Genomic DNA, 12,646 nt, shown 5'->3' with positions numbered 1-12,646 from the left:
CTACAAGAAGATGTATGATTATTTCTTTGAGAAAGCTTTTGCTTGTGTGGCTGTGTTTAAGAACTTTTCCAAGAATCCGGATACAAGCCTTGATGAGCTACTTGCGGCGGTTGTTAGGTCAATGAACGGACGCGAGATCTTTTCTAACAGTGCAGCCATCCAAGATTTTGTTAGATACCAAGGAGAATTCATATATAACCAACTCGTTGGTTTGGATGAGACAGCCCAAAAACATGAAACAAGCTTTGCCGAGAATCATGTTCTTGTTTCTCTGAGATGTGAAAGTAGTATACATCAAAAGGGTTTGTCTGATGTTGCTATGAGGATTGATGAGACAAAGGGCATGGCATCTGATCAACTGGTGGATAGTGCTGACGGCGAGGACGACGTTGACGTTAAGTATGCTAAACTACTACAAGATGAAAAGTATAGGAAATTAATGCAGCGGCGGAGACGTAAGCCCAGGTCAAATTCTGTTTCAAATAGTTTTTACATTAAGATCAATGAGGAAAAGAGCACCAAAGAAGAAGTAGATGAGGTTCAACGTGACGACCTTGGCTATAAGGTTGACACACGTGACCTACCTTGCAAAATACTTCACAATTGGGCTCTTTATAACTCTAATTCACAATTTATACCACTAGAGCTTCTTCCCATGCAGCCTTGTGCTGATATTAACGGCACCATGTTTGGGTCGGGTGTGGTGGATGAAGAAGATAATATAATAGGGTTTGGTTCCAATGATTCAGAGAGCTCTACGCAGTCACATGATCCTAATCGGTTGCAAATTCTCCTTAGCCATGTAAAGGAATGGCATATTGAGTTTGGGGCACATATGGTCTCCATGTCATTACGAACAGATACGGCCTGGTAAGATTACTATATAGTTCATTACATGTTTTCGCTTTCCATGTTACTTATAATTACTTGCTGATGTATCATTTGAATATATGCAGTTATAAACTTGGGAAACCGTCAAATCAGTATGCTCCTTGCTTTGAACCTGTTCTGAAAAAAGCAAGGGTTGGACTATGCATTTTGAGTTTGGTCAGGAATCAAACAAGACCTTCTAAGCTTTCATATGCAGATGTCTTAAAACGACTTTGTGGGTTAGAGGAGAACAATAAAGCTTATATTTCTTCTGATCTCTTGGATGTTGAGAGATATGTGGTTGTCCATGGACAAATTCTGTTGCAGTTTTTAACACAATATTCTAAAAACGATATCCAAAGGTGTTCGTTTGTTCTTGTTCTTACAAGGAAAATGCAGGATAGCCACCACACAAGATGGCACGTCAAGAAGAAGAAAATTTTGCGAAAAAGAGAGAATCTGAAACCAAGGGCAAAGATGGCACATGTGGCATCCAAGATGAAAGCCATGCCAGTGACAACAACTCGGCTTATCAGTAGAATTTGGGGCGAGTTTTACTCCATTTATTCTCCAGAGGTTATAGACGATGACTCTGTACCAGAAGCTGTTGAGGTTCGAATGTATAATCCTCCTAAGAAAATTAGAGGTATTGTTGGGGAAATGGAGATAAGATGGGAAGGTGAGATCCTTGGAGAAACTTGTGCTGGTGAGCCTCTCTATGGACAAGCCTTTGTTGGAGGTTTACAGGTGGCTATTGGTGGTGCTGTCATCTTGGAAGTTGATGATCAAGATGAAAATTCAGCGATCTGTTTAGTGGAGTACATGTTCGAGAGGAAAGATCACTGCAAATTTCTCCATGGGAAACTTTTACAAAGAGGATCCGAGACTGTTTTAGAGTCAGCTGCTAACGAGAGGGAATTGTTCTTGACTAATGAATGCCTTACTGTTCAGCTCAAGGATATAAAAAGAACAATCTGTTTCGAGATTCGATCAAGACCATGGGGGCATCAGTATAGGAAAGAGGACATGGCTGCGGATAAGCTTGACCAGGCAAGAGAAGAAGAAAGAAAAGCTAAAGATTTGCCAACTGAATACTACTGTAAAAGCTTGTACTCACCTGAGAGAGGAGGATTCTTTAGTCTTCCAAGAAATGATATGGGTCTTGGTTTCTGCAGTTCATGTAAGATAAAGGAGGATGAAGAGGAAAGGTCCAAAACCAAACTCGATGTTTCAAAGTCAGGATTTCTCTCCAATGGGATCGAGTACTCTCTAGACGATTTTGTTTATGTTATCCCCGAATACATAACGAAAGATGGATCGATGAAGGGGGAAAGAAGGAAAAATTTCAAGTGTGGACGAAATATTGGGTTAAAGGCTTTTATAGTCGGCCAATTACTCGAGATTCTTGTCTTAAACGAGTCCCAAAAAGGTAGTACGCCTTCCTTTCAAGTTAAACTGAGGAGGTTTTATAGGCCTGAGGACATTTCTGTAGAGAATGCATATAAATCAGACATCCAAGAGGTAACAATTATTTCTTACGTATTAACCAAATATAAAACTATTTCTTACGTAACATATTTGGTAATGTTTACAAGTTTATCTTATAATATTTTTTTTTTTGGCAATTTTTTTAGCTTTATTATAGCCAAGACATATATGTTCTCCCCCGTGAGGCTATAAATGGAAAATGTGAAGTAAGGAAGATATATGATATGCCCCTATGCCATGAACTGTATATATCAGACCATATTTTCTTCTGTGAACTTTTCTATGACTCCTCTACTGGTAGTCTCAAGCAGGTAAATATTAATTCTATACATAGTTTTTAAAGATCATGATTATTGTTGGTTCCGACAATAAAGCTGAAGTGTTGTTTCTTTTAATCGTCATGTAATAGTTGCCTTCCAATATGAAGCTGAATTTCTCTACTATTAAAGACAAAAATCTCCAACGAGAAAAGAAACAAAAGGGAGTGGAGAGTGAAACTGACTCTGAGATGTTTGTGAAGCCTGATGTGGTACCTAAAAAGATGCGTCTAGCTACACTAGATATTTTTGCAGGATGTGGTGGCATGTCTCATGGACTAGAAAAGGCTGGTATGTAATTTATATTCTCCTTACATACATTTTTTTCATTCAAAATGCTTGAACAACTCAACTTGTATATTTATATGCATGGTTTATGTACACAAGGTGTATCTGAGACAAAGTGGGCGATCGAGTATGAAGAGCCAGCTGGGAAAGCTTTTAAGGAAAATCATCCCAATGCATTGGTTTTTGTTGAAAACTGCAATGTCATACTTCGGTATATAGTAGCGAACTAAAAAAGAAAATACACTTTATATACACTTCCATATAGGGTTTTTCTTGTGTTGAGAGGATAAGTCGTTTGAGATTATTAACTACAGGGCTATAATGGAAAAATGTGGAGATCTAGATGATTGCATCTCTGAGGAGGGAATGGAGATTAAAAAACTTATTGAAAACCAGAAGAGTACTCTTCCGGTTCCTGGTCAAGTCGATTTCATCAATGGAGGCCCTCCATGCCAAGTATATCTTTTAAACTGTTGGTGTAGCTTTTCAATATATATATTTTTTTCTGATAATATATAATAAGTGAAAAGCTTCTTAATCTGGAAAATTTGGCAGGGATTTTCTCGTATGAACAGGTTCAGCGGCAGTACATGGAGTAAAGTCCAGCGTGAAATGATCTTAGCATTCTTGTCATACGTTGATTATTTCCGGCCAAAATATTTTCTTCTTGAAAATGTGAAGACCTTTGTGACATTCAACAAAGGAACTATATTTAAGCTTACCCTGGCTTCTCTTCTTGAAATGGGTTACCAGGTAATTAATATTTATCTCCTAGTGCAATTATTTTTGTGCTTTGGTCTTTGTGTTCCACATGTACGTGATTTCTGTTTTGGTTTTAATATTACAAGTCTGTTGAAACATGTAGGTAAGATTTGGGATCTTGGAGGCTGGTGCATATGGAATATCCCAACCTCGTAAAAGAGCTTTCATTTGGGCAGCTGGACCTAACGAAGTTCTTCCAGAATGGCCTGAGCCAATGCATGTCTTTAATAATCCCGGTTTTAAGATCCCATTGTCTCGAGGTTTATATTATGCTGCTACGGAGACTACTAAATCTGGCGCACCTTTCCGCTCAATCACGGTGAGGGACGCGATTGGAGATCTTCCCAAAGTAGAAAACGGAGAATCCGAGATCTATAGAACGGTATGATTTAATATCACCACGCCACAAGAAAGTATCTTAAATACCTTTAATATAATAACATGAAGTTATGGTTTTTGTGCCTTGTAGTATAATGGTGTTGATTCAGTCTCATGGTTCCAAAAGAAGATGAGAGGAAACATGGTTGATCTTACTGATCATATATGTAAAGGGATGAACAAGCTAAACCTCATTCGATGTAAGAAAATCCCTAAGAGGCCAGGTGCTGATTGGCGTGATCTGCCCGACGAAAACGTAAGTCGTACTCTCTTATACATCCGGCTACACAAATTCTTATTAAATCTGAAATCACTATAAATGCATCTTTTATATAATATTACAGGTGAGGTTATCAAATGGGGTCGTGAAAAAATTGATTCCTTATGGTATATCAAACAAAGCTGATGAACACAACGGTTTTAAGGGACTCTATGGTAGATTGACCTGGGAAGGCAACTTACCCACTTCCATCACCGATCCTCAGCCCATGGGTTTTGTGGGAATGTGCTTCCATCCTGACCAGGACAGAATCATCACTGTCCGTGAATGCGCTCGATCTCAGGTAATAAAAACTCTTATATTCTTTCTACTTGGTCTTCTAGCATTAGTAATAATGTAGATATTTTTGGTTATGGGAACTAAGTAATGTTAGTGTATGGATATAACTTTTAAGCGAATGTGTGGTTTTATAAAAAATTGCAGGGGTTTCCGGATAGCTTTACATTTTCAGGGAGGATAAAAGACAAACATAGGCAGATTGGGAATGCAGTCCCTCCACCATTGGCATATGCTCTCGGTCGAAAGCTTAAAGAAGCCCTACATCTCAAGTCCTCTCGTCAACAAGAATCCTAAAAATCAGCCAAATTTGCACAATATGTCAGAAGAATAAGAGATAGATTTGTAATTAATTCATTTCTCTTTTCAGTATAGTCCTTTCTTGAAACACAAAGTCATTGGTTTAATTACGATGATAGTCGTTGATAAGGCTAGGTTTGTTTATTCCATTTTGTATGTAAAATCATATACTATATCAATATACTGTTTTCTTTAATATTTTTCGATGAAACTTTTGCTATAAAATAATACAAAATATATTACATAGAAAACTTTGGTGGATGATTTTTACCTTATTATCTATTTAAAAAAAAACGTTAAGAAAATTATGACCTCGAGGTCTAATATTTCTGGTTATGTTGACGGTCGAACAATTTAAATTACTGGTAATTTAACAAAAAAGCCTGAAAAAATAACTTTAAACTATATATTAAAAAACCTGAAAACAATTTACACAGAGCTCAAAACTGGAGTTTTCACATATTTAATCTGCCTTTGCTTAAATTTTAGCAGTTTTATATTTTATATGTATATATATATATATGCATATATTAATAAATACATGTTACATATTACTTTCCAAATAAATGTATCATATAGTCAATATCGTTATATTCATTTTTTATAAAAAAAGGTAAGTATAGCTTTTTACAAGTTTTTAATTTGTCCTTATGTTATACTAGAATTTAGATTTGCGCACTCACGAGATTTTAATTTTTTTTAATCAATATAAGTATTGAGCTTAAATATAATTATTCAAACTTTTGAGTATAAATTTATATAAACACTAAACTTACTTTACTAAGTGATATATTGTTGAAGATAATATTTATTTGTTCTATCTAAATGTGTGAGATTTTATTTAAATTTTTTATCATTAAGAATCATTGAATATAAATACAATTATTTCAAGATTAAAAGATAAATCTGTATAAAGACTACTTATTTTACTAATCTATATATATGTCATATATTGTCTAGTGTTGAAATAATGTTTTTCTGACAAATCAACATTATATCACGTGATAACAAAAAATGACTTAAGAACCTCGCTGGAAAAGTAAACAATATTGTCGACAATCTTCTGACATTTTATCCTTAGAAGAGTTAATTCTATAATCATATCCCATGAAAACATCTTTTTAAAAGTTCTAACGTCGAATGTCGATTATTGACCTAATTATATAGACTATTTAAACATATTGATATTCCAAATTAAATGCAAATATACAAAGTTTCATGAACAATTTTAGTGCTATGTCGGTATAATGTGGTTGTCCAAGTGCATCATATGCCATAATAGAATTTCGACCAAGTCAAGAATGTGTAAATGTGGAAACGTTTAAACCTTACAATGAATATCCGTTCACTAAAAAACATGTTCACACTAAAATTGATTTTTTTAAGATGTTCATTTTTTCTATATTTTCTGACCATTGATTTTGTTTTTTAGATAGATTATCTTTTCCAAATTATTTTTCATAGTTTTTTCAAAAAAAAAAAAATGTGACCCTTACAATATCTTTGTTTTAGAGTAAAACTTTTATATTAAGTAATTAATTTTTTTTTGTCATCATTGAATCGACAAGACCAATCTCTACTACGCAGGGTAACAGGACTTAGTGGACTCAAACTCTGGTAGGTTTGGTCGTAGAAGTGGTGCTGTAACCATTTGACTAAAGATATTTCCCTAATTTTTTATTTTTTATAAGTGAAATTTGATAATAAATCTTTGTAGTATATGTTTCTTAGAAACTAATGTTCCACTTCAATTTTATTTTTTCTGTTTAGATTTTTATAAATACAATTACATAAACTTTTTTTTTTTACTCCATCATGCATTAAAATCTTATTTCTATTCTAAAACTCATTAACCCATTATAAATTTTGGAATATGATCATTTTTGGTTATAATTTGAATAATAACACTATTACTATACCAAATTCATAGTATTATTTTTAATATTTAAAATTTTCATTTATTTTACTTAATTCATTTTTATATATTTCTTATTTTAATTATTTACTAAAAAAATTTATAATATTTTTATACTATTTTAAAATTTAATTAATTTTATTTAATTCGTTTTTATTTATTTTTAAGTATTATTAATTATAAATAATAAATAAGCAATTAATGATTATTTAAAATAGTATTTTTTAATAAAAAACAAAAAAAATATTGATTAGGTGGATGATGATGTGGAGGAAGGAGAAGAGAAAAAAGTTAACTTTATATATATAGATAATATTTTATTTCAAGAGCCCTTAATTCTTTCTTTTCAAGATATTTATGGTGTATGTAAATCACATTAAGAATATTTTAACATAGTAATTTTTTATTTGATTAAACATTACCTTAGCCTCATTGAATCTATATGTAATGCAAAATCCGATGAAAGAGTTTTTTCCTAAAAGCTTACTCCATTACATTGGTAAAATGAGTAGGGTTCATGGACTTGAATCAAAATAAATTGCCAAACCTGTTTCCTCCTCGAAACCAAATGATATTAAGATAATTGACTTTATTTGTATTTGATAATTTATATGCAGATTGTTATTAATATACATAACCAAAAAAAAACTCAAATTATAATCAATATTTTTTACCCAATTGACTCATATGAGCTAATTTTTTGTTGTAAAAAAAAAATATCAATATTTTCCATCTGTGGTTGTATGTATTGAAATATCAATAGAAAGTAGTAGACATTGTATGACTCTAATAAATAAAAAGTACCATAGAAATTCATATTCTTTAACCGCCTCCTTGATATATCTTCTAATTCTTGCCATCTTTTCCACAAAATTCGCAAGTCATCCAGAAGCTGGTTTTTCTTTGCTCTCGGTTTGACAATTTGTCCTAACGCACTCAAATACTTCGTAAACACTCAAGGAATATTAGCAGCAGAGTACATTACCGAAGAGTGGTTCCACTCCTAATACCACTACAAGAGTTGGGCTTCCTTCGGTTGCTCTTGCAGTGTGAGAAAGACTTCCGTTTGTGATGGTTGATTGCCTTTGTCCTTGCCAAGAGTATTTTTGAGGCTTCCAACACCATAAGGAGTTCCACGTGAATCCCTCTCAGTGCACTGTTTTTAGAAAAAGAAAAACAGTAAGTAAAGAGGTAAAGAGCAAAACAAATGCATGATCGAGTAGAAATGCTACTTTACCTCAAGAAAGATGGCATTACATTCATCGGTGGTGAGCTCCCGACGGTGTGAAGTACCATCTGAAAGAGTTGAATCTGCCTCGAGCTCAGCGATTTTCTCTTGCAACTTCTGCTGATAAGCTTGATGGATTTTCTCTGCCTTGCCATCAACATAAGAACCATCCGGCTTTGTATGTGTTTTGAAAAAAACTTCACCCATACTGACCTCTCTTCCCAACTCCTCTTCCTACAATGTTAGAAATTAAAGAATTGTTAGTACTAGATAAAATAGGAATGTTGATAAATGTAACTAACAAAATAGAAATGATTTAGTACCAGATCATCTTGGATTTCCCTATATGACTTAGGGTCTGATAAGTGGATGTGAGGAACGAGACCATTACGGTCAGACATACGACACTTGGAATAGGTGGAACTCCTTTGCTGTTGTTCTTCAGTATCCCAATTAGCAACCATCACTTTCCAGAGGTCACCTTCAATCCATGAAGGTTTTATTCGAGCCGTCCTTGCATCGCTAACCATGCCCTTCATCCGGCGGTTACAGATGGTGTTGAAATGTGCTTGAACGGTCCCTGTTATCAATGGATCCCAGGTGTGAGTTTTCTACATAACAAAGAGAGAAGGAATTATGTCAGTGAAAACAAGCAATAAACAAAAGTATAAAACGGGTTACATTGTACTATTCTTACCGCAGACTCCATGAAGTATCTGTCTTTTCTATCGGGAGGCACACAAGACCAAGTATAATATGGACCATCGAATTTGTTTATAAAAATCTTGGTAATCTTCCAAACAAGTTGGCCTTTTTTGTCCCTATCAAACCTCCACACACACATGTAAACAAATTGTAGTTAGTTTGATCAGTTAGAAAGCTCAGACAATCAAAGTTCTTAACTAACTCAGATAATCGAATGCTAATTGTTTGTCATATTAGAAAGCAAAACATACCAAGTATCAAACAAACTAACTCAGATAATCGAATGCTAATTGTTTGTCATATTAGAAAGCAAAACATACCAAGTATCAAACAAACTAACTCAGATAATTGAATGCTAATTGTTTGTCATATTAGAAAGTAAAACATACCAAGTATCGAACAAACTAACTTAGATAATCAAATGCTAATTGTTTGTCATATTAGAAAGCAAAACATACTTAGTATCAGACAAACTACACTATGAGAACTAGAGCTTTGTCTTAATTAAACGAGTCAAATAGAAACTCTGAATCAAACAAACAAGTCGTGTTTTAATCAAACCATCAAATTCCACACAATTCACAAACCATCAAATACCAAGTGGAACACAAATTTTGTTTTAAACAAACCATCAAATTCCACACAATTAACAGGAAGCGAAACATACCAAGTCGTGTTCTTCAGTGGTTTAGGAGATAGAACTGTCGTAAACGTCTCACGGCCAAGCATCATGAGGAGGGCGGGTAGAGATTGCATCGTGTCATCCTGGAGTTGAGGCTCGTAGTTGTTTCCTTGCGAAGATGGTTGACTTCCATGGGACTGATGCGGTGGAGACAGCATATGATCCTCCGGTGGATTCGGTGGATAGTTCTGAACCTCAGGCGACGGAATAGGCAGATCAGGAACTCGATTGCCGGAGCTCTCGAAAAGGGTCTGTGGCGGTGGGAAGTTCCGGAAATGCGGTGTTCGTACTTGTTGGGGCATAAATCGTTCTTCCTCCGACGGCGTGAACGGCTGAAGAATTCGAGCAGTTGGGGTGAAATTGTAATGCGGTGGTAGCGGGTTGGTTCGATTAACGGCTGCAGATGGGTTAGACGGTCCGACTCTCTGAGAGTTGGTGAGATGAACGGCTGCGGATGGGTTAGATGGTGCAGCTCTCTGAGGGTTGGTGAGATTAGATGGGGAAACTCTCTGAGAAAGGTTGCACCCAACCTTTCTCCTTTTTGTTTTCTTAACCGCAGGATTCGACATGAGCTGAGGAAATGAGATTGAGATGAGGAAGTGAGATGAGGATTGATTGTATAAGATTGTAGAAGAAAGATTTAGGGTTAATGGAAGAAGGAGATGAGGAAGTGAGGAAGAAGGAGAGATCGAATTGATTAGGGCTAATGGAAGCGAAGGAGATGCGGAAGTGAGGAAGAAGGAGAGATCGAATTGATTAGGGCTAATGGAAGCGAAGGAGATGCGGAAGTGAGGAAGAAGGAGAGATCGAAATATTTAGGATTGATTAGGGTTAATGGAAGCGAAGGAATTGATTTAGGTTTTGTTTTCTTAATGGATCGAGTGTCTTGTTAATGGATCGGATCGAAATATTTTGGCCCAAATTTTTTTTGTCCAAAATATAAGAGGAGTGTTACACAATATAACCGATACGTTTTGTCAATATACAAACAAGAGAAATTGGTTCAGATGGTTAATGCACTCTGATTGTAATCATCAGACCTGGGTTCGAGTAACCCCAATGTTATATATATATATATATATATATATTTTAAAACACATAAAATGTTATATTAATTGTATAAAACAATAATCTTAAAGAAATTAACAAGGTCTTCCAAATGTTTATTAAAAAATAAATAAAGCATCATTTTCTGTTTGCAAATTCAAGATGTCATACGACATCATCATTTTTGTTTGCTAATTTAGCGACTATTTTCGACAGCAATTTGCGACACGCCGGAATAGTTGCAAAATAGTCGCCAAATTAACGATTATTCTCATTTCGTCGTTTTTTTTGTCGCCATTTAGCGACTAATGTAGCGACTAAATTATTTAGTCGCAAATTAGCGACTAAATTATTTAGTCGCAAATTACCGACTAAGTAGTGACTATTTGAGAATAATCATAAAACAGTCGCGAATTAGTAAATATGTAGTCGCTAAATTTAACGACTACGAATATAGTCGCCGATCGTACTCGGAAAATCCGTGTTTTGTTGTAGTGTACACACCATCAACGACGTGTAAGCCTCAACAGATTACAGATCTGAATTATGGGTCGACCTAACTCAAAACTAAGTCCAAACATCACCTATAGATACTTCTGCTCAACGAAGAGAGGGAACTTAATCAATTAGTAGTCCCCCAAAGTGCATATATAAATGAGAGAGGAATAAACATACTTCGTTCCATAAAACATTACACTACCAGTGCATGGAAAATAAATATTCTCGTAATTTCTAGATATGATATGAAATGTCAAATTTTATTAGAAATGATATGGAAATGTCAAATTTTATTTGATATGTTAGACAACAAATACCATTACCTTTTTATCGAGCATGAGAAGTGATATTCCGAAGGACTCATCACGGTCATGTACAATGCCTAATTCGGAGTGAACTTCTCATATTCTTAAAATTCTACAAACAACATGTTGAGGGTTATATCCTAAGTGTAAATCATCAAAGACAACATATGTACCTAGATTTTGCTGAAAGAAATTGATGGGAGCCATTTGTTAGTAAGTGACTATGGAGGGGATATAAGATAGGAAAATATATGCTATGATTTTTGGGCAGCAAATGATTATGTATTTATTTGGAGTTATTAGGGTAGTTAAAACAAGGTAATTACTATTTAGTGGCCATGGTGAGAGGGAGAGAATATGTTATCGCTATGGTGATTATATGATCATAAAAGAAATGTTAATCTCTACATTAATATTTTATTTAACTAGGCTTTGTGAGCATTTTCTATAGTTACAAAGAAATGTAAAATTGGACTTGAATGAGAAATGTTACAGTTACAAGTATATATGGCTATTGCCGTTCATTATTCTGGGGTGTGTTTTTATTTAGTTTTAAAAGGATTTCCTATGTGGTATAGAGATAAATATGTATAAATCTATTATGCAAGTTTGTGGACATAGAATTAGATTAACGAATTTGAGGTACGTGGTGGAACTTTCTGGAGATAAACATTATAATGAGTTAACCAAAACCTAACAAAAAAGAGAAGTCGTATTTTAATTATATTGTTTAGGGGGCTGTTCATGAAATCTGGGCAATCTTGAAGCTTCACGATGCTAAAGAGGGCGGAGGAAAATAAAATTTAATGGGGAGAAAAATAGAGGAGAAGAAATGAAAGGACACTAAAGAGAGAAATAGAATACATGTGGCACACTATGTACTGTTGACGTTGCATGTTGAGGGAGAAATGTAGCCAACTTTCATAATTCATGGTAAAGATTTCAATACGTACAATAACTGATGAAAAATATGGATTATGATTTGAGTNTTTTTTTTTTTTTTTTTTTTTTTTGTTATGTATATCAATAACAACCTGCATATTGATGAGAGAACATGATGAGAAATTATCAAATACAAATAAGTCAATCATCTTAATATCATTTGGATTTGAGGAGGAAACTGGTTTCAGAATTTATTTTGATTCAAGTTCATGACCCCCACTCATTTTACCATTGTAATGGAGTAAGCTTTTAGGAGAAAACGCTTTGATCGGATTTGCGTTACATGTAGATTTAATGAGGCTAAGGTAATGTTTAATCAAATAAAAAGTTACTATGTTAATTATTCCTAATGTGATTTAAATATT

General features: G+C 34.3%; 1 protein-coding gene across 1 annotated transcript in view; it reads left to right on the top strand.

Moving 5' to 3' along the window:
- The window catches only part of LOC104719097 (DNA (cytosine-5)-methyltransferase 4-like), a 6,471-nt gene extending 1,515 nt beyond the window's left edge, over nucleotides 1-4,956 (top strand). Inside the window, exons 2-12 of the mRNA XM_010436940.1 lie at nucleotides 754-870; nucleotides 957-2,391; nucleotides 2,505-2,669; nucleotides 2,768-2,966; nucleotides 3,063-3,174; nucleotides 3,278-3,419; nucleotides 3,519-3,716; nucleotides 3,829-4,107; nucleotides 4,195-4,359; nucleotides 4,448-4,666; nucleotides 4,807-4,956. Coding sequence (XP_010435242.1) covers nucleotides 754-870; nucleotides 957-2,391; nucleotides 2,505-2,669; nucleotides 2,768-2,966; nucleotides 3,063-3,174; nucleotides 3,278-3,419; nucleotides 3,519-3,716; nucleotides 3,829-4,107; nucleotides 4,195-4,359; nucleotides 4,448-4,666; nucleotides 4,807-4,956 — 3,181 coding nt within the window. The remainder of the gene's footprint in view (nucleotides 1-753; nucleotides 871-956; nucleotides 2,392-2,504; nucleotides 2,670-2,767; nucleotides 2,967-3,062; nucleotides 3,175-3,277; nucleotides 3,420-3,518; nucleotides 3,717-3,828; nucleotides 4,108-4,194; nucleotides 4,360-4,447; nucleotides 4,667-4,806) is intronic.

The sequence above is a fragment of the Camelina sativa genome, chromosome 10 (assembly GCF_000633955.1).
Source record: "Camelina sativa cultivar DH55 chromosome 10, Cs, whole genome shotgun sequence".
Classification (NCBI taxonomy): domain Eukaryota; kingdom Viridiplantae; phylum Streptophyta; class Magnoliopsida; order Brassicales; family Brassicaceae; genus Camelina; species Camelina sativa.
The sequence above is the reverse complement of the archived record's forward strand: the minus strand, read 5'-3'. Positions and strand labels throughout refer to the sequence as shown.